This window comes from Simochromis diagramma, unplaced genomic scaffold (genome assembly GCF_900408965.1).
Source record: "Simochromis diagramma unplaced genomic scaffold, fSimDia1.1 OVJJ01000419.1, whole genome shotgun sequence".
Taxonomy (NCBI): Eukaryota; Metazoa; Chordata; class Actinopteri; order Cichliformes; family Cichlidae; genus Simochromis; species Simochromis diagramma.
The window spans coordinates 1,933,578-1,956,534 of NW_024387244.1; the positions used below are offsets into that span (position 1 = coordinate 1,933,578).

Consider the following 22,957-nt stretch of genomic DNA (forward strand, 5'->3'; position numbering starts at 1 on the left):
TCTGCCCCAGCGCCACCACCTGCCACGGTTCTCCCCCCATCGTTCCTGTTTCGACAGGAGACAGGTCAGCGCATATAAGTGAGTGTCAGCAGACTGTGGGTCTTTGCGGTGGGATGCTCTGGTTGTGCGTGTTGTCCGGTGCAGATGTTGTGTATTAGCATCCAAAGCCTTTCCCGACTCCTCTGAATCTCATAACTCATGTCTATATTTGTGTCTGCGGCATAGGCCCGGAACTTATTTGTTTGCTTAGTAATGGATGTATGATTGAAAACCTGAGGGCACAAGTAAATGAAAAATAACAACGTCTAGGGAGGAAGCTCCTCTTAAAGCAGGTGCCGAGTAAAGGGAAGAAGAAAAACTCTATTAAATTACTGGTGCAGCACAGAAATGTCAGTGTTTTCGTAGCAGGATTACAAGAACCAGCAGACATGAGAACCTCGGGAGGATAAAAAATCAATTGGTTCTGGCGGATTTTAGCCCCTCACAGACCAGGTATCTTTGCTTGTCCCCGTTTTCTCATGCTCAGCTTGGTCACATAAAAACCGAAGAATACATGCAAGAAAGCCAAACGGGCAGGTTCAACCTCAGAGTGAAGAAAAGAAGCGACTGTGTCCGAGAAAAGAACAAAAATCAGCTGCGTTAAGAAAAGTGTAAATAAAAACTGAGACAGCATATCGTGGATACGACTGGTTGTTCCTGCTAAGTGCCTGCACAGTTTCAAGGCGCGCCGATAAACGCAGCGGTCGGTAAATGATTAGCTCTGCTGTCTTTTAGAGAAGAGAGAACATGTTGTGGGAAGCAGGGGTCCTCATAATGCCAGGCTCTTCAAATGGAGCACTGCTAACCGCAGTCATGAACACAAACAAATAGTTGGCAGCCAAAAACCCACCATCTTCATCCCCACCGACCAACCCCACCCACCCCATTCCAGTGCCAGCCTGCGCACCAGCCAAGTCCCAAAGACCAACTGCTTTGACTAAAAGAGTCATTCAAATCCCAAACAGGAGAGAATGCTTCAGGATTATGTGACTCCAGATACACACAAACATTTATCTCTTTATTGTTTGTGTGTATGTGTGAGAGTGAGAGGCTGGGATCACCCCTGATGTCCTCCCTGATTTACATAATTAAAACTTTACACTTGTGCATGTCACCACCTGGTGGTAGCATTTTGTCACTGGTGGCTCCCTCACAGGCCATCATTTTTTTTTTTTTGAGAACAAAGATTTGATCAGGCGATCCCTAAGGCTGAAAAAGAAACTGGGATTGGATGAAAGCGGGGTGGGTTTAAATTTTAAATAATAGCTCATATTTTGTCGGTTTTGGAGGCACTTAAATTTAGTAAAAAATAAAAAATTTAGATGTTACTTTAAATATGTTCATTTAAAAGCTTTACATAAATGGAAAAACTTCCACGTCACAGCTTTTCTCAGTTATTAAACGGATCCGTTTCTATCTGAACTTCAGAAAATGACCCATCCAGGTTTTAAGATGTATAAAAGCAGGATGATGACATTAGCACGAGCAGCATAAACAAAATGGCATCTGAACCAAAAAAAGAAAATAACTCAGCAAACACAAATCCAGACAGAAATATGGGGAAAGTCCTTATAGTACTCCCATTGTTTGCACAGTGACCTCTGCAAAGGGCAATTTAGAAAAAAGCCCAAAGCACCACAGCAATGATTGATTATCACAAAAATAAGCATATCTTTTGTCTTCAAGTCAAACTCTTTTAGAACGTTTGTTAATATAGCAAAAATGTGCATAGTCAACAAACCACAATAAAGCCACAAGTAGCCACAACTTTCTCCTGACAATCACTATGATAACAAGATATTGCCCGCAAATCTACACACTGCCAGGATTAATCACAGAGTTTTACAAGCAGCGCTGAGCCAAACCACATCCTATAATTTGACAGCGAAGCCACATAAATGTAAAGGCCAAACAGCGCACAAAGCATCAGTGAGGACCGTGGACCGACCCGATCGACCAGCAAACTGACAAATCGTGATGCACTTTGCTGGCAGACGTGACGGGGACGCCTGGCTTGGTGACAGACACCTTTACAAGGCTGGTGAACGACGTGGCTCCGGAGGTTGGCCAAGAGCGCTGAAGCCTCGGCATGGGATCAGGAGGTGCTTCAAAGCTAGACAAGAGGTGGCTCTGTTTGGGGAGGCGGCAGTAAATACTGGCAGAGTGATGTAGCCAGTCCAGAGGTTTGGGACTGACGAGCACGAAGTACCGCACCCTCAGAGAAAGCCTTTAATGCGTCTGGTATACTTCTCCATAGAATCAGGTTCTTATTTTCAACAACTAAACAAAATAATCTTACAAAGTACTTTAAATGTTATAAATCAGTGGCTATTTAAAAAGCTTTAGAGCCCACACCTCTGTAGGTAGAGACTACTTTTGAGCGCTTGTGTTTTTGTATGCGTGTTTGTTTGAGTCCACTCGTGAGAATAACCAGCGTATATAAATCTGCCATTAAAAATAAACATTTCGATTTAGTGCAGAAGTTGCGTTTCCCTCCTTAAACAATAGGCCTCAGTTTGTCTGTGTGCCCACTGAAGTCGTATCAAAACACAGCAGAAGTCCCTGTGAAACTTCACTGAAATCAGATCCATTTCGTCAAACATCGGCCTGAACCTCTACTTGTTGTAATAGTGCAATAAATCTGTGGTGTTGAGAATGTCTGGCTCAAGAAGGTAACTTTAGACAAACATCACTCGATTTGAAGGCTTTATTTCAATGTTGAAATGTTTTGCACGTATTCCAACAGGAAAACAAAAGACAGATTCATGTCAGACGTTTTCCTGTTTTCTGAGCAAAATAACATTTGACAGAACTTTACAGGATCAAGCTTCTCTTTATATCATGACACAATATCAAGTTACAAAAAGTTATCAAATTATGGGGACTAGAAAAGTTACATTGTTATTACTTGCAGATTTTGTACAATAAGTTTGTATATTTGATTATTACTCATCTTTAACACCAACACATTGTGCATATTTAGATACTGAAACTATGTTAAGACTAAAATAGTTGAACTACTTTAGAGTGAGTTACTTGGCATGTACTTGTTTTATAAAGCAGACAATGATTAAGTGATTAGAAAGTTGACTTCCTGACTTCAAAAAGAGGAAAAAATGTGCTGGGAGTCATGAGAAACAAAGTAAAATATGACTAAGCTATTAGAGTCCTCTGGTTACTTTTTATAACTACTGTAACTACCAAAACAGTAACAGCTATGGTGACTGAAATTGTCACTGCTGAGAAAAATGAATAAGCTCGTGACTGGTTAAGTGGTTGATGGAGGAGAGATGTGTCCTGTGACATTTAGATAGCAGGTCAGCATTTGACAGAAATAAAACAAAAAGACATGAAAGTACAGATCTGTCCTCCCCTATCAGCAGTTTGGTGGTAATGTATTGTAACTTTGTTTCTCTTAGTAGAAACAGAGCATCGTTTAAATACCACAACCTGGGTATTGTTGCTGTCTCTACCTTTATGGCCCCATTGTACCCGTCTGCTGATGGCTGCTTCCAGCGGGGTAATATGCCACTAAGCTCAAATCATCCCAAACTAGTACTCAAATGGTCTGCACAGTTATCAAGTCTCAGTCCAATAGAGAACCCTTTGGATGTGGTGGAGCAGGAGATTTACATCACAGATGTGCTGCTGACAAACCGTCGCAACTGTGAGACGCTGCCATGTCAATATGGACCTGACCACAAAGAATTCAAGCAGTCCTTAAAGTGAAAAAGGGTCCCACCCAGTACTATGAAGGTGGCCAGTGAGTATATCATGAGCATGCTCAAGAATTTCTAAAGGGATGTGCTCTGATAAGTTACCGTACCTTTGTCAACAGGCAGTGATGCCTAACGGTAATCTCCTCTTACTACTTTAAATTTACTTTAAAAATAAATGTAACCGACTCTTATGCATTTCCAAACATTTGAGTTAAACGTCATGGTAACAGGCTCACAACATCAACAGCAACATGCTGATATATAACACAGACAATGAACCGTACTCAACATTTTGCTTGGCAAGCTACCGCACAGCAGAGCAAAATGGTAATTGGTCGTTTTTATAAAGCAAATTAATTGTATTGAGTGATAACGGTGCAAGAGGAAATCATAAAGGAAACATTAACATCTGGTCCAAATTTCATGGCTTTAACTGTTTTCTAGACATTTTATTGAAAACTACAGTAAATCTCATGGTGGCACTAAAGTAAAAGTCAGAAGATTAACAGGTTAGGGTTAGTGTAAATAATAAAAAAATGTCTGCCAAAAAATATTCAGGACAATTAATGAGGGAATGTGTGTGTGTGTTAGTCCCCGTAGGGGGATTACTCCTCGGCATTTAACCCATTCACCCAGTGGGCAGCCACCACCAGTGCAGCACCCGGGGAGCAGTGTGTGAGGACGGTACCTTGCTCAGAGGTACCTCAGGGTAGCCATTCAGTGGATTCGAACCCCCGAACTTCCGATCATGGGGCAACCGCTTTACCTACTGGGTATCCCTGGAATACAGATAATGTGGGAAAACTTTGGGTTGCTGGTGAAGGGAAAGTCGGGGAGTATCACCAAAGTTATTTCTTTTCTGGAAACGTGTATCTGTTCATTTCAGTGCGATCAGTTCAACACTTTTAGCTATAGTTCACCGTGTGGATTAAATCAATGTAAATTAAAGCTAAGTAAGTAATCACCCCTTTCCAGAACAGCCACATAATATGCTGCTCTTTAGTCTCAGTGATCCCTGCTGTGCCAGTGGCCTCTTCAATATGGGCCGAAAGGCTGTTGGTACAAAACTCACAGTACTTCTTCAGTCCTCTTCAGCCAGCACCCAATATTTACAAGCAAGCCCAGATCTGTGAGAGAATTCGATTGAACACAGATGGCAGGAAATTCCTTGGAAATGACAGTGGCCAAACTCAACCACACAACATGAGAGTATCTCCATGTAGCAGGGGCATCGAGGACCTTCCGACAGATAATATCTCTTCTTCTCGCCCGGCACCGCTCCGTGCCATTGGTTACAGTTTGACAAGAGAAAAGATTTATGTGACGTCTGTAAAACAAGTAATCAGTTTTCAGCAATTATTGTATACTTTTAATGGTTTCGAGCCAGCAGTGGGGGAGAAATAAATGAATAGTTAGGAAAAGGTTTGGAGGAAAACTCCCTTGATGGTCGGTGGTCCAACTGAGAGGTTGAATTTAAGTGTTGGTAATTAGATCACATTTGGATGGAGCAACATTTGAAAATGATTATTCTGTTACCTACACACAGTGCACATAACCTTCTGTTATTCTCAGAGGGGATGCTAGTTGTTTAAAACAAGGGCCAAACCAGATGTTTTGGGAACCAGAAGAGGAATCCGATTTCACTTCCTACTTCTTTCTTACTTTTTGTTGTTGTAGCGCAGGAAGAATAATGGAATGTTGCTTTGTGAAAAGGATATGTTCAAAGCATGCATAGTAATTGCTTTGGCTTTTGAAGTCTTTGGTTAAAGCTGGGGTCACTGCTCCTCCACAGTGTCCAGAATGAATATTAGCTATAGTCAAGATGACTGGGCTTCAAGTCAGCCTGAAAATGCAGGAAAAGGAGCTTTTTTTAAAAGTGTGTAATTTGCTATGACAGCAGAAACTAAGAGCCAGGGCTTTATTTGCGATTTGATTACTGTAGCAAGCTGATACGCTGACTAATAAAAAGATCATTTTGGTGCTCCATAATATGAGAGCACCCAGCTGTGGTTAATTAATGAATTAACTTTGGCTCAAAGTGTTTATTTTGCACACACAAATACAAAATGGCTAATAATCTGTAACACTAAGGAAATGTGCTATTGCACAGCAGTCTCCCACCAAAGGGCCATAATAATGACCATAACCTGGCCTGGGGACCTCCTCCTCGTAGACCCAGAGGGCACCACAGAACTGGGGTTTTCATAAATATACAGAATAAATAAGAGCGGGGCCCAGGTTCTCCACCGAGCAAACCTGTGTTGAATTTCAAACCACACATACCTAAGGAAGTCAGCAATACCGTTCTTTTATTGTGTGGGGAGTCCTCATTCACCAATGGCTTTGGCATTGAAGACCACCCCCCTCACACCACACACACACACACACACACACTCGCAAAACAGAGAGCACACAGAGGCAGGAGCACGCTCTCTAAGTAACTTGAGATGGACAGTCTACCAGACATTATATATCACCGAAACATCAAACAAATTTCCACAATGCCGCTGCGAGGAGGATGAGGGGGCTGCAGTTCAATCAAGCCCTCATCTACAAACTCAGGAAGAGCCCACTGTTAGCCACCACATGAGAAGTGATGGCGTGACTCCTGAGCCCCCGCGGTTACAGGGACTAAGGCACAGTGGGGCCCGTTAAAGCCAAAAATGGCACCAAGTGACACCTATGGAAACACATTTAATCTTGTGCGGTGTGAGGTCAATACGCAGGTATTTACACAGACAGGAGCCCTGCGTATTGGAACAGACAGGGCCACCATCAAAGAGCTTTACGAGCAAATATATTCTCACTGCGTAAGCATTTTAGATGTCCAAGCATGAAGGCCTACAGTGTTTTTCCTTCTCTTGTTTAATGGCTGTAATAAGATTCCTTTTGTTATGATTACTGCTCTCGCTGCGTCCCTTCACCGTGTGAGTCAGACGACGGTTAGAAGCAAAGCGAGATGTGACTTTTGCGAAATTATTTGGGAGTTGCGACCGATAACTCCAACTGAATGTGGGTCAGTCCAAAAACGTCATAAATAACAATAAATAAATAAATCAGTGTCATTAAAATACAGAACAATGCACTTTTTTATTCTCTAACTGAGATTATTCCCAACCATATGTTCTACATTCTGTTTTAAACAACTTTGTATTGATTTTATATATTAGCTTAGAGATGTGATTTTTCTATGTCATGTATTTCATAGTTTTCTTTTTCCAACTCTTTCACATCCCTTAAAACCATCAGAGAGACATTTGATCTGCCCCAGATTCATTCACAAGTACTGACCACAAGCATACAGTCAGGATCATGAAGAACTACATGTACTGTATCTTCACTGACAATAAGAACAACGAGTCCCGCAACAGATGGTATGAATCCCACAGAGCCCTGCTCTCAACATCATGAAGGCAGCCTGGAATTACACGAGGAGCCTGAACTGAGACGGCCTGAATCCAAAGAAAAACAACAGCTTGTAGAGGCTTAGAGAAACAAATACATCCAGATTTGAGATTTCGGATATCGTAGCGCAAACGTTTTCTTTTTGTTGTGGAAGAACAGCAAAGACAGCTTTTTTCCATCTTATCAGGTTGCGACTTTAAATTGATTCTGTTAAAAGCGCGGAGAAAGGAAACGTGGCTTATTTGGTCCTTTTACATATAGTACGCAGGCTTATAGACGATGGGTTATTTTAAACACGATAAATACTGAATGAACAGCATATCCATTCACAGAGTTTCACGAAATTATAAAATAAGGAAACGCTTCAGTACTCCAGAAATATTGCAAACACCAGCATAGTCTGGTACATATTACATTTATGCACTAAAGATCTGGATATATGTTTAAGGTTTGCTCTGAAGAATAACTGGGACGATACAGCTCCCTGACAGATAGAAATCTAAACTAAAATACCTAATAAAAATATTATGTACAAATATTTATGTATAGAGTCAGTGAACATATAAAAGAGAGTTAAACACTTGACACTATGACCCTAAATAACTTCTAAAAAGGCAGAAAATACCAAGCTGGCCCTGAATGTTGAGTTAATTGTAAATGAACTGGAAACAGATGAACTGAAAAGTAAAAAGTGAAGGATGTCGACTTCCTTGGACAGGACTTTGGTGAGAAGGAGCTTAATTAGATGATAAAGAGCAGAAATAAAGAAATCATTCTTCATTTGGATCCTGGCTTATGCCGTGAGGTTTGTTTGGCCGGTCTTGGCCGAGAGTGTAAGCGTCTGAATAGAGAGGGACTCTCGAAGGACTCTGGCCCGTACCATGTGTCAAGCCTTTCACATAACCTGGCATTCATTGTGAAGCTCTTTTATGAACCGTAAAAAATATTCATTTCGCCCCTGACCTGTTTTCCAATAGAGTCTCCAAACCCATAAAATGGTTTGCTTTTAATTTATTTTTATTTGAAGAACTTTGAAATGCAAATGTTTGTTTCCTTACACGTAGAAATTGAGAGAAGCCATCTTGAAACAGAAATTTGATGTGAAATATGAATTCTAGCCATTTTACATCATTCCTAACATAAACATGCAGGTTCTCAGCTCAAGTCTTTCGGTGCTGTTAAATGAGTGTACTTTGGCAGGCTGCAGTGTACATATGCCGATGCTTCGCCCGTCTCGCCGGGCTCCTTCAAGGCTCGGAGCTCTTGAGGTTTGCATGAGACTGGCATCTTTACAGTGGCCTAGATTGGCCGTATTTTCGTGTCAAATGACAAATCTGGCCCTGTAAAAGTGGATGCTGCGGTAACCTATGCATTTACATTTACAGCCAAGGCTATCAAGGGTATGGCTAACAAGTACTGTTGACTTTGGTTAAAGTGCGGTTTGGTGGGCTATACGTTAAACATTTTTAATTGCAGCCCTTAAACTAAAGCACATCATTGCACAAGTTTCATTTACAATAAAATCATTCAGTTTATAGATAGCATTAAAATTCCAACTATATCTATAAAAGTATCGTTCTTATGAACAATTGTGAAAGATTTATTATCCCCAGTGTGTCCTATCATTTTAAAAGTATAAAAATCAACAGACAAACACTGGCAACTTATGTTCGATGCAAGTTCTGCAGCACCGTCACACTGCATGGACATAGGAGTACCATGGCAATCAAAACAGCACAGATCAGGGGCAGAACCATGGGAGGGACAAAGGTTTGGCCAACCCACAATACCAGTAGGGATGGGTATCGTTTAGGTTTTATCTGATACCAGTACCAAACCAGTACTTTTGAAACGGTGCCGGTGCTTAAACGGTGCTCGAACCGGTGCTCGAACCGGTGCTTAAAGAATGGAGAACAAACTTTGTCCAAAAACTTCTCATGTTCAGCTGTTTTTTTTTGTAAAAAGATAACAATGTTAGCCTTTTCTGCAGCTATGGGGCATATATGGTATCACTCTTGGCTGGAAGCTTAAACAATGGAAAAAACACGAACTTTGTCCAAAAACCTCTCATGTTTAGCTGTTTCCCACTTTTTCTTTGGTCATTTTAGCCTTTTTGGCCAGGGTGAAGGGAGCATCTGCCATCAAACAAGAAGACAGCCGCATGTAGCTATGACGGTGTTTGCTAGTTCACCTTACATGCATTAATGTAATAACGTGGTTAGCCTACTCAATGTAAATTACACACGAACAACATTAAGCTACTCACGCAGAGAAGAACGGCTGCTGCTGCATCATCATCCTCATCATTTCTGCTACACTGGCAGGGCTAGGGGCCAGGACTCTCCTCTTCGGGTTCTTGGGGGATGTTGCTAACTCCGGGTCCGATAACAGGCACCACACCCGCAGTAGATGTGCTCGGTGTGAGGTCTCGCAGCAAGCTATCAAATACGGTGCATTTCTCGGCTTTAAAAAAACCCCGCTATGCGTCACCAGGTGTTTCATCAGATTTGAGGTGTTACCTCCTTTGACAGTATCACAGTATCAGCTTAAAGCACTTGTTGCTGCTGAGTTTGCATCTTTTGCTGTGAAGTACAGCCAGACTTTGACCGCTTCGCCTTGGACATTTTTAATCTGTAGCTCTGCTCTAAAAGAACGTACGTACCTGGGCCCGCCTACTATCCTCGGAAAGGTAAAATGATTGGCTGGAATCCAAAGTGTATGACATCTCAGGGGAAATAAAGCACTGAAATGTGCGCTGCTTTTCGGTCTGGTTACTACCGTTTATGTCAGAACCAGTGCCATAATGGCACCGGATACCGATACCCATCCCTAAACACCAGCGCTACTCAAATACTCACAGAACTATTTTTCTAGCAGAAGGTCTCTGATCGCACATGGCCACATTTTCAGTGCAACCACCTATTTAAACACAGCTTTATCAACAATACAAATGACTACAAAACTGTTCCACTTTTTTGCAGCCATGTCTGCAAATTTGACGATTTGGCTTACGGAAAAATCCCCACACAGAAAACTGAAAATAATTGATGAGACATCAGTTTTAGTGCCGCCCCAATGTTAGCAATAGCCTCGGCCTGGCCACAGCTGCATAGAAATGAATGAGCAATAAACTTGAATTGTTTATCACATACAATTACTGAGAAAACCACACATATTTAGTTTCATTTCACAATACATTCTGTAACAATGTCGTTTTAAATACTCATAAAAACAGAGCAGTTTCTCAATGATGCCGAGTTATAGCACAAGTAGTTCTATTTATTTCAATGGGAAGTGCGCTTGGCAGGAAAACTAAGACTTTCTTAGAAACTTGGGAAGTGTGAGGGGTTGGGGAGTTGTTGGTGGTTACTACAATGAAATCTGATTCTCGACAAAAGGCCATGATTTATGATTATCACTTCTACCTGTATCATCTGATAAAAACGCTCTTTTTCTTTCATCTACTGGCAGGAAACACTGATGACGCAACCGCCAACGACCTTAATCACAATTCAAGCCAAACAGTTAAAATCTTGGCTGTTCCGTTTACGGTTGTCAGTGTAAATTGTTAGTTAGCGATTTTTCAAGTCCTGTATCATTTTACGTACAAATCCTGAAAAGCCTGTTGCACAGTAGGTCTCTGTGTTCCTCTGCAGAACAGCAAACACACTGTCAAACTCCATGGAGCCGAGCGGAGCGCACCGGGCTGTGTAATGCCATGGAACAAGCAGCAGGTATTTGTTAGTTAATCAGTGTTTGAATTAAGCTAGAGGCCGAGGTTGTGCTCGGGAGCAGCGGGGATGTTTTGACTAAGCCATCTCTGCGAGGGCCCGGTCATGGAGACTCGGAGCATTTGTAAAAGATTAGCGGCCCAGTCCTGATGTACTGAGCTCAGGTCATGCAAAGTGCAGGGCTCGGACGTGAGGCGAGCTCCAACCTATCTCTCACATCTGCCGCCCTCACAGAGCATATCTGCTAGTCGTGGTACATGAAACACTGAATAATGTGATTAAAGGTTTTGCAGTGAGGTTTGGAGCTCACTGAGGGGAGATCAGAAGAAGTTATTCCTTGAGAAAGATTTCCCAGGTTTATAGACACTCGGGACATACAGTATATGCAACAGTTGCCCAATCTGTGTACATTCTACCTTCTATGTGTCATGAAAGTGTGCTATCAGACGTGCACGCTTCCAGTCAGAGTATCCATGTTGAAGAAAAGTTGAGGGAAAGGAACAACAATGGTGCACATGCTCTCAGCCGATCATTAGCCAAAAGACTAAATGAAAACCAACTGTGTAGGAACAATAAAATAATTTGTCAAGGGAGAAGGGTGCAGATAAATTCTGCAAAGCATTTTCCAATTGGCTCAGGCTGCAGGACACTGGGCCAAGTGCTCAGCACCTGGCTGTCATGGCTCTGACGCTGCCTAATTCATTTCAACTCTCAAACACAAGCCTATTAGATGAAGAGCCGATACGAGCTGAAAGTGCCTGATTAGGCTTTTTATCGGTATTAGCCAACATGTGCTGTGAGCTGACTTTTTAAGGGCAAAAGTTAGATAAACAGAAAGAAGAGACTGGAAAAATCTTGCTCTTCTCTCCTTTCTTCACTCACTCTATCAGTTCAGTAAATCTCTGACTCAGCTTTGGTGAGGACATTCTGGGGAAAAAGCCAGCTACTCATCCTAAATATTCTTGCCTAAAATCCCGGGTGATATATAAGAAACATTTCCTGCAATGGGAAGCTTTTTTTGGTTACTGTAGCCATGGGAATTTCCAAGTGTCTTGTCTATGTGGATCCAAGCATCTCAGCGTATCGATTTCAAGGTGAATGAAGCTCTTCTTGATGGGCTTTGGCTTTGTCGTAAAGGTTTAAAGCTAAACACCAGGAGAAAAGACGCACATGTCAAGCCAGTTGGATGGTTAGGAGCTGGTTCCTATTAACCTTCCTTTTCAAAACAGCTGGCCACCAGCACATCATTATTATCTATTATGCTTTTCGTTTATATAGCTTGTTGCAGACAGTAGACAACTATACCTGTAAATCATGCAAAGTTACTCAAAAATAAAAATACAAGGATGTAATTTAGCATAATAGGTCTCTTTAAATGCATCAACATGTGGATTTCTAAAGGAAAGTTTATAATCACATCCAGTCTTTGGAAATGCACAAAACCATCCCCTGTCCTAAAGTATTACACGATCATAACATCTTTTTGGTGATTGATACACTTGCTGAAAAATTAGCACTGGCTCAGCATTTATTTTGCCAAGTATTAACATTTCTTATTTTTAAAAACTAAGTTGTGTGTCCTGTTTGGGAAACATTCAACATGACCAGTGTTGCAACAGACTTCATCCTCAAGCCAAACAAAAAGAACACATTTTGGACCACAGTGTACTAACCTCTTGACTAGAGTTTTCAAATGGATCTCTGCTCCAGTTAGCTGGCAAAAAGTGCATATTTTATTAACTTTTCAAGTTCAACTTTCATGTTCAGAGTTCAACTTGTCCATCGTGTAGCTTCGCTTGGACTCCGGCATTAACACACTTACAAACGCACACTTACAAACGCACAAATCAGCTCGCTCCTGAAACGGCCAACAACGAGCCCCATAAGAGATCATAAGTGTACGACATGATGTTTGTGTTAAGCAGTGTATTATAGGAGCTGACTTCTGGGTCTTGGGGGGAATGTTAAGCATGTTAATGAAGAGTGCATACTGAAGGTATTACTCAGTGCAATGTGGACCCATTTAACACACTTTCTACAAACGGAGAAAAGGAGCCCTACTCTTAATCTTGGCAGCAATAAATCAAAAGGTAGAACTCGATGTCTTCGACGATGCTTGCGGAAAGCTGTTTTTCCTATTCAGAATTTCATCAAATAATATTAAAAAACAGAAAGAAAATTGCTCATATTCCTTAAAATGGAATTTAAAACTAACAACCTAAAAGACACAGAAGCCAGAAGATAGCAGATGTCTCTACTGTTTCCAGTGGAAACTTGTGGACAGAGCAGCCAGCACATCTGTGAGATGTGGTTTTTGTGTCTAGAGGGTAAAATCAGGCTGAGATGCCTAGAAGACAATGACATCAGTACATCAGTACAGCAGCTATAAGTCAGAGTAGCTTTAAATGTCTTCAACTCCTGGCTTGGCAACTAGTCAGGCAAACATAGACCTTGACGTGACAGGTAAAAAGAGGAGAGCAAATAAGCAACGCTTGGTTATGCTAAACAAAAAAAAAAGAGTAAAAGGGGAAAAAACCACGAGGAATATAAATCAGCTGTGCTCACTCTTCCAAAGAGATGCACTGATCTGATAAGTGGATCAGACATCGGTCCAATTATGACTCAGAAAGTCAGATCGGGAATTGGTAACAAAAGGCTGATCTAGTGTACGGAGCCAATCTATTAAACTCAAGCTAACAGAACAAATATCAGACGATTGGATGGTATTTTTATTCAGCAGTGAAGAACAGCAGAATAGCTACGCTGTTCGGCCTCTTTGTTCAAGCTGTCATATATCTGTGAAGCGCTCCGTCCTCCCCATGTCATCGTGTAAATAAAGAAGACTTAAACTTGAAAACTTCATCTACCCAGATTTATTTTTCACTTGCAATGACTTTTTCTTTACTTGTTTGCAGCTAAATGTGAGTTCACAAAAAACCATGAAAACCTCCACAGACAGACTTGTCTGCTTATGTTGGGGAGCTTTTAGTGCAGTTACGGTAATATAATCCATAACACACTGAACATTATCTTCACTCTCACCTGTGTCCTATCTGCTGTGTGTGAGGAGGTGCACCGAAGGTGAAAGTGAGAGCAGAGACAGCAGTAAACATACAGGAAACACTCAAACGCACTAATGTAAATACTTTTTACTGTTTTTCACTTGTAATATTACTTATTAACACTAATCCACTGTTTTTATATATCTATTCATTGATTTGCTACCTTTTCTTATAAAAAGTAACAAAACAGTGTTTAAAATGAAGTTTCCTTGCAGAAAAAATCTGATTATGAATGAGAATTTCTACACTGGTGTCAAATCAATAAAAAGCCAAGGCATCTGCACTGGTATCCGAAATGTTGGATCTGTATCCCCGTTCTTCCCCACAAAATGCCGGATCCTTGTTGTACTTTGATAACTTTTAGGGTGAGAAGCTAAGTGGAGAAATGCATGAACAGTTAGGGTTAAATGTTCGCTTTTAACAAACCACTATTAAAATATTACAAGCAAAAAGTGTAATATAGTGTTTTCAGTACTGCAGGGGAAGTTCTCATGCAAAAGATATTCCCACGCATAAAAAAAAGCCCTCTGCAACACCACATCATGGGAAATTGCATCTTCTTATCACACACATTATCTCCTTGCACTGATATTAGCCCACTGAAAAACAGCCTTCTCTTTCAAATATAATTGTCTGTAAAAAGTCTGTAAAAATAACCCTAAGCGTTGCAGATCACAGTGCTGGCATGGAGCCGCTAAACTTTATTAACATCCAGAGTCGGTCTGGCGAGTCTCCCAGTTCCCTGCAACTTGGACTTAAAAGCCTTAACCTGAACAAGACAGCAGCATCGCTTTCCCAAAAGCCTCCTCTTCCTCCCAGCATGCACAGCCGTGCCTGCCCAGACTCACCAATAACAAAGAAGCACCAGTCTATCTGCGCCACCCTGCTGACACTAATCATCAGTTGTTGCGTGTGTAAGAGATACGTATGCCATCATAAATTTCTATCCAAAGATTTGTGTTTCAAAATAGATTTTATGCAAAAATAAATAAATAAATGAAAATCAGTAGATCCCGACCACAAGACAAGTTTGCTGTCTGTAAAGGACGATTCGGAAACTAAAAATCTGCCAAGACGTAGCGCACACGTTAATATCTGAGTCCAACAACAAGTCGTCACGCTCAGGGTTTATGATTGATGTCAACCCACATCACTTTAAGACAAGACACAGTGCACGAGCTTTCCTCTAAGCAGCCTTCGTTCCATCGTTCTTTTGTGCACTTAATAATCTTGGTAAGCAAGTTAATACAGTGCTCAGGCTGGATCGCTTTGCACATGACTAGAGAATAACTAATTCTTCCAGAATGCTAGGCTTCGATTAACGAGCACTAATAAAATATATAAACTGCACTATTAGACTTTATAATGTCTCTCATAGTCCACTGGGGCAGCGCCAGCCAATGGTGCAGTGAGCTGACTGGGCACTGCCCCGTGGCAGCTTCCTGGCAGAGACGGAGAGAGAGGATAAAACTCGAGCCTTTTGGCTGCCTTCTCCTCCACTCTAATGAAGGCATTAAAACATCATGTTTGCCCATTTGTTTTTGACCACTCGGTTGAAGCCAGTGTTTGATTGGCTAGCTGATTAACGTCCAACATGCCCAGCCTCGTAAAAAACGGACATTTCAGACACCGTTTAGAGAAGTTGAGGCTGACTCGCATTTAAATCTGTCGCTTGCTGCAGGTTTAAATGGTGATCTGTTTACCGAGCTGTGATGCAGACTTTGTAAGCTTTTATGTATCATAAATAAACTGCTGACATACTCTCTGGCAGAAAAAGATGAAATAGGAGCCTCTCTTAAAACTCGGATGCAAACAGTGCCTTTTCATACTCATACAATTTGGGTCTTGAGCACTTGTTAAGGGAGCTCAGTGAGTCCTTGTGTCCTCTTCGTTCCCCCGTCATGTCTTACTCTCTTCCTGTCTCTCTCTCTCTAGCTGACAGCTGCGAGTGCCCCCTAAGCTTCCAGGCGCACTCTAGCCGAGGCAGCACGGCGGCGGACGGTCGTCTTTACTGCCACAGTCAAGAGTGGAGCGGATTTTTCTTTGATGAAACACAGCAGCGTTGAGCCAAGAACAGCAAGTGGCACAGCCGAGATGTAAATCAAAAACCCACCCATGTGCTAAGTCATACACGGAGAGCTCTGCGAGAGGAGTCGCTGCTGTCTGAAAATGCATGAGTAATGCAGACTGTATAGACGTGTGGTCAGCTGCGGCATGCTTGTCCAGGCAAACAGAGAAAAGTCTTTTTTTATCTTTTCTATGCTGAGCTCCAAAACAAAGACACCTGGCAGCTTATTCCTCTCACCGCCAAGAGCGCATAAAAGTTTTGGGCAAGGTTTGTGCTAAAAATACACTTTTACGATGACATATCTGAGCCAACGTTGCAGCTTTTTCTTGATTAAGCTGAGGCCCCGGGCAAATTTCTTCTGGTATTCCAGAGATATTTCGACACTTACTCAAACCAGATCATATTTTTGCTGTGTGACTGTTTGGATTCCTTGGCAGAATGCAAGTCAGAATGCTTTTGGTTAGAGTGAGATGCCATAGTCATACCACAATGGTCACATAAGAATGAGAACATCTGACCTTACTGACACTCACAACAGAAAAGGAAAAGCACAGCAAACATCACATTTTAGCTTTTTTGAAGCTCATTTAGCAAATCTAATCAGAATCCGACCACAGCTGATGCAACTCTCGTCTCTTCCTTTTGCCGTACCTCCTGATTCCGTACACACCACGTGGATCTCAGGCCGAGTTGGGCTGAGGTGATTCAGCCCAGCACATGCCACACAAGGGGTGTTCTCTCGTTCTCCCTCTCCAGTGGCTGTGACTCAGGAAGTGCTTTTATTCCATTACCCAGCATTCAGCGTCTCAGGCAGAGGTTTACGGGAATACCGTTGCAGAATCATCACCGGGCCTTCGCTTTATGAATCAATGGAACATGCTGCAAATATTACACCCTGCAACACCCTTCCCAGGCAGCACCCTCACATTTGCCCATAACTCACTGCTGAGCTCATGCAGTATGCAAAGACGTGGGCTGAGGCTCTTTAGCTCATGGGAATGCACCGAGCGGTGAGAAAACCCAGGAAAAGAATGTTACTATCACTGTGCTACTTTTTATATATAAACAGGTCCGTGTGTATTTTTTCCAAGGAGAACAAACCGGACAAAGAGAAGACCGTTCACGATGACGCATTCCACATAAAGTACAGCTGGCTGAAAAAAAAGCATAACCAAAAAATGTGCTGTGTAGTTTTTCACTATCTGGTTAGCCTCAGCAGAGAAATTAAGCGAAGAAGACGTTCAATAAAAGGTCAAATGTCACAGAGCAGCGGTAGCAGCAAAACGTTTCTGAGGGTTGATCGGTCTTTCAAAATATCTTCGAGAAAAAGCGCCTATAAGCTTTTCATCACTGCCACTACTTTTTGGCAAAAGGAGTTACAGCGATACTGAGACCCACAGCCTTCTTTCAAACTTCAGCCGCACTGAATAAACTGATATTTCAGTGCTCGTGTCAGCTTTTTCTCCTTTCAACAGAAAAGTGATCGGCAGAGGAACTTTTTTCTTTTCCTTTCTTTTCTTAAAAAAATTATATTTTTAAGAAAAAAAAAAGATGAAAATGATTCACTATTTAAAAAGTAAAATGTGGTTTTGGCGAAAAGTTTAAAAAGCAAACAACAAAAAATGACTCTGTAAAGTAAATGATACAAAACACTGCAACACCTGAATATTAACCCAGATGAGGATTTGTATTCTTTAACTATTGCTTTGATTTTTTTGTGACCCGATTAGGGTAAAACCAAATTTTCCTAGCTTGCTTAACAGCCTCTAAAATATAAAAATATATGAACTTTCATTAAATTCTAGACTTTTAGTCTAGACTAGATTTAATTAATCACCTTACCAACTATGACATTATGACACTTTTTCATTCCTGAAGCTTTGTGTTGGAATACTGGGGAGAAAAAAATGAACGACTTCACTAAACTATATGAACTCCATCGACTGCTTTTGGTAACAAGTTAACAAACCACGATGTAAAGTCACTGATTTGTGTCGATTTTCTTAACCTTTCAGCATTAAACCAAAACAGTTCAGCAATAACACAACTGAACTCTCCCCCCAGAAACAGTGAAATCCAAGCAAAATAAACCATATTGTCTGGGCATACATCAAATACGCTTAAAGGCATTTTAAGCCTCAAGTCACAGGTAGTTTAAGAAATTTAAAACCCCTTGAAACAGCTGAAACAAATATTCTCCCAGAATTATAGATATATAAACATTTTGATGTGACACAAATCTAATGATTTAGATGAAAGCCTATACTCAGAATCTAGCCAACGGAAAGTATTGGAATACTGATATTTTTATGTAATCACCAGTTTCCTCTTAGGCTTGGCTGAACACTGGGTTTTGATGAATGAGAAGGATATTTTGGGACATTTAATTACTCTGATTTGTCTGACTTTTTAAGAAAAGGCGACTCTGGCAAGCTTTTCTTCTGTTTTTCAGATACATTTGACACCACACGGGTAACAATTCACACAGTTTGCTTGGAACCGCTGCTTTTCTCACAATAAAGACTTTGCACTTACAACTGAAATTATTCACGGGCTACTGGGAAGCTGTCATTAAGTGTATTACACTTCAGAGGCTGAAAGCAGCACTGTAATGGTTGGTTGTTTCTCATAACAGTCAGATTATCGCCCCACAGTCTGACGTCTGGGGGAAAACACAGGAAACCAAGTCAGTCTGAGGGAATTTCACATTGATACCAATGCCACTTCCCCATAAAAATAGTGTCTGAGGATATCAGCGGATGTGTGCACGCAGTGTAGGCTCACACAGTGTCTGTTTACAATATATAAGATCGATGCTATGGAGGTTGGTGAGTTTATGTGCTTACACTGGTACACCGGTGCTAGTCACATGATAATGCGGCACAAAAACATACAAGCTCAAATGTTGATTACTCATCTCTTTAGAGACATCCTGTGCATTATCTGAGAGCAGCAGTGTGGGACACCAGCACACTCTTCAGACTCAAACATTTCCTTAAATAAGCTCAGACTCAGCAGCATCGTTCTGGCCAGGAGAAACTTCAGTAAGATATCAAATGATGCTAGAGTAGACAATTCATTCAAGCTGATATTCAGCTGGTTTCCTTGCAGGCTTAATATTTTCTTTGCTGGTGGGCACTAATATTTATAGCACAGTTGACCTGCAGTGTTAGAGTGATTAGCCACCGTTAAATTCACAAAGAGGATGGAAAAAATAAGCACACTGTCTGAAGTCATGCACAGATTTAAGTGTTATTTGACTTGGTGCGAAGAAAAATAGAGAAAATGGTGCTTTTCTATCGTTTCTATAAATAAATATATATGTATTGTCGAATGCTCTCTCATTCACCGACTCTCATTCAAAGTCAGTGGTTTTACACTTGTAAACACTTATGCAAACAATCGAACACAATGAAGAAAAACTGGCATAGAGCATGGTTTTTGCAGTTTGGGAGCAATTAGAAAACCAGCAAAGCAGTTCCAAATGCAAACATCTTGTGGTGCGTGACAGCTTTCATTTGAATCGCTGTTATCACTGAGTAATACCTCCCTTTTTGCAATTACAGGGTTCACGGAAAAGGTCGGGAATCTCCTATCTGAATTAAGTCTTCCTCTGCTGTCTCACTTCCATTAGGAGAAATATTACAGGCACTGTTTGTTCTGAGATCCCTTTCAGAATAAATCTAAAGTAATGGTTGAGAATGCAGCCTTAATTCCAGCTCTGTCCCCAAATGGGAGTATGTAATATGACCGGGCTGAAATGAGGCATTATACAAAAGACTGATGAGTACTGAGATCATTTTCATACTCCATGCTCACCAAGACTGACTATAAAACACTGTAAAAATGCCTGTAATGCAGCACATATTTGTGCAGGCTAGAAACATTAGAGTTCACATTAAACGTAATTAAACTTTGTATTCCTGAATGCTACAATAAAATATAATGTCGCTGACTCAGTGCGTGCTTAAGGAAACTCTTGCTGGATGAAGTTTTGCTTGCCATAAAAATGATGACCTTATTAAAATTTCACTCAATTGTTTTATACATTCAGGCCAAAAAAAAAAAAGAATGCGTCTGCCTCAGTGTTAATCTGCATAACGTGAACTACAAACACATAACACATCTTGCATTCCCACAATTTACGGGAAGCGAGTTCAAAAGCGCTGAAAAGACAATGAGACAATTCATTCTGGTTCGGGATGCTGGGGATGGAGGGCTGAGGGCACAACTGTGCTCTGAGAGAACTCATAAATGCCGAGACACATTCAGCAGACATATGGTTTGTGTTTAGGACCAAGAAACAATAATCAAATCCGTTGATCCTCTTCTTGCTGCAAGGGTGATTGCTAATATAAAAGTCTGTTCAGTCTAATCAGAATTTAGGACGGGGCTGTAATTACCTCCACCCACTCACAACAACACTGTCTAAACAGAATAGCACAGACTAAAAACACAGTTTCCACTCTGTATACTATTTATATTCCACTTTCATCTATGTCATTTTTGCTTTAAAGATTTTCCCTTCACCGATAAACTCCCAGCCCTGCTTCTTGATTTTTTTTTAACCAACAGGCACCAAAGGACTCATATAAGAATATTTTAGCAATTTAAGCATGTCTACTTAGTTAACTAAAAGCCCTAATATTTTTCTCAAATTGAGACAAAATAGACAGTTCCAGCTGTCCAAGAAAGAGTTTTCCTATTGTTAGATAAGCCAATGTGACACTGAACTCAACTATTCCTTGTTAACACACATAGGAAGTGCACATTTGCTTGGCAGCTTTCTATATCCCTTCACAGAAGTCTTTGATAGACTGTTTATGAATTGGCCAGCACCCAAAGGAGGTCTGAGTTTAATTAAAAGGCCTAACGCACAACTGCAAACAATGCTCTTTACACCAAAGTGCAGCTATATCAAAGGACGCTCTTTAGAAGCCATGTGGAAGCAATATTCATTCAGATGATGGCTTTTTAAATCACTCTCAAATAACCAGAACTGCTAACTGGTCAAACTGTCTGGCTGAATGTGCCATAACGTTTGTTTTAAATAAAGAGATGAAAAAACATTTCAATTTCCTTCAACTGGCGAATCCACTCAGTTAAAGGACTTTGCAACATCCTCCATGCTCAGCAGCAGGAGTGCCGACAGAGCCTACCTTGCACCGGTGGGAGAGAGAAGCACAAGCGCGCAGTTTTGCCTGACAGATGCGCTTTTTCCTCGGACGCGGAGAGTCGCTTCGGGCTGGCGCAGTTCATGTGAGTCGGGGTGTCATGAGGGCTCCGGCAAATCTGCGATCCAAAGCCGTTCCCTGCTCGCCGCGCACAGATGTCTCCCTTGCTGCCGTACACGGAGAGCGTCAAGCCAGTGAAGTCGGTGAAAGCAGGGGTCTGGCAGTGGCTCACCATCCCGAACAGCGCTGAGGAGTTTTGCATTAATGACCCAGTGCGGTCCCCGCTCACATTACCTGTGCGCGTGAAAAGAAAAAGGTCAACAAATCGCTGCAGTCTATATGAACCAGGGGGGGAAATCGTCACATTGGGAAACTTCGGGGATTTGGCAACACCTACCTTGTCCAATTTGTTTACGAGGAGCAGAAAGAGTCTAAACGCGCACACGACCATGCTTATCAAAGCGGAGAAGGAAGCATTTGCACGCCTGATCGATAGCATCCTCTCAGTGGCGACCAGACATCACAGCATCCCGTGCACACACCTCTCTCTCTCTCTCGTCCCCCCTCTTTTTGCGTGAGATTGACACCCAATAGCTGCACCGGTATGCAGGAGCGCCAATAAGGACGGTGTCCGTGTTTCCGTGGGGGATAAGATCTGGATCGGGACGATGTAGCAGTTCTGAGTAACGCACGAATCAAGATTCGAATAAACTCCCATAAAGTTGTGTGCAATATCCTGCATCATCATGCGTGTTTATGATGCGCCCGTTATCATTCAAAGCTCGCTGTTACTAATCATGATGTGATCCAGACTATGTCACAACACTGAATTTCAGCGTTTAATGACCCACAGCTCCTGAGGGAAATGTAAGCATTTACGAGAACAAGCATAGTTTCATATGCACAGGCTGTTCCGAGGCTTTTATTGAGCAGATCGGATCAGGACTCTCCATCTCAGTAGTCCGTTTGGTTATGGATTTGTGTCTGTGGTTTCCATGCTGCTTTTCCACAGAGGCTTGGCTTAATTTAAAGAAAAATAAAAACGTGAGGGGAACTGTTTATACCAATAAATCCCTTTGAATTCAATTAAATTGGTCAGTTTGCTTGAGCCGCCAAAACGATTTCAGTTACTTTAACTGTTCATGAACATCACGAGTTCTTACGTTTAAAAAAAAGTTTTCAATAACTAGTAATATTAATGGGATTTAATCTGTATTGTTGCGCTTAAATTGGAAACATTTCTCAAAAATAATGTAAACAGCACAAATTATTCTAAAGCTTTCCTGTTATTTATGGCAGTCATTTGAGAGGCAAGCGCCACCACTCTGTGGCCAAACTTAATAATTATCTAAACAAGCTTAATATCAGTGGTAACACAAAACCTTCATATAGAAAACCACCAATCAAAACCACCACTGTTGCCTAATTAACCCACAGATTTCATTTCAGTGCTTATGATCAAACGGTTCTTTCCTGCGACGCTGACCGGGCGCCTCACCCTGTAAGTGGCTGGGTTTTTTCTCTCTCTCGCTCTTAACAAGAAAATTGCAATTCTGCAGCGCCATCTTGCGGCGTTTACATGGAAGCGAAGATGCTCAGTAAAGACAAATCTAAACAGTTGCGTAAATACACGGAGGTGAAGGAAAGTTTATAAATGCCTTAGGAGATAAACGGCGGGAGTAAGCGCTCACTTTGCTGCTGTAAAGTGTGAGGAAAATATCGGCTGTAAAAATGCGCGACTTGTGCTGCCTTTGTTTCT

The 22,957-nt window shown here is 41.4% G+C and overlaps 1 protein-coding gene across 2 annotated transcripts in view; it reads right to left on the minus strand.

Moving 5' to 3' along the window:
• Positions 1-22,114, minus strand: part of LOC120747322 (zinc finger protein GLIS1) — a 78,646-nt gene extending 56,532 nt beyond the window's left edge. Inside the window, exons 1-2 of one of the 2 annotated variants that reach the window (XM_040053110.1) lie at positions 21,596-22,114; positions 21,184-21,492 (exon numbers count right to left, since the gene is read on the minus strand). In XM_040053110.1, the coding sequence (XP_039909044.1) occupies positions 21,184-21,460 (277 nt within the window). In that variant the 5' untranslated portion in view covers positions 21,461-21,492; positions 21,596-22,114. The remainder of the gene's footprint in view (positions 1-21,183; positions 21,493-21,595) is intronic. The other variant, XM_040053109.1, reaches the window with a different exon arrangement.
• Between the last annotated feature and the right edge of the window lie 843 nt (positions 22,115-22,957).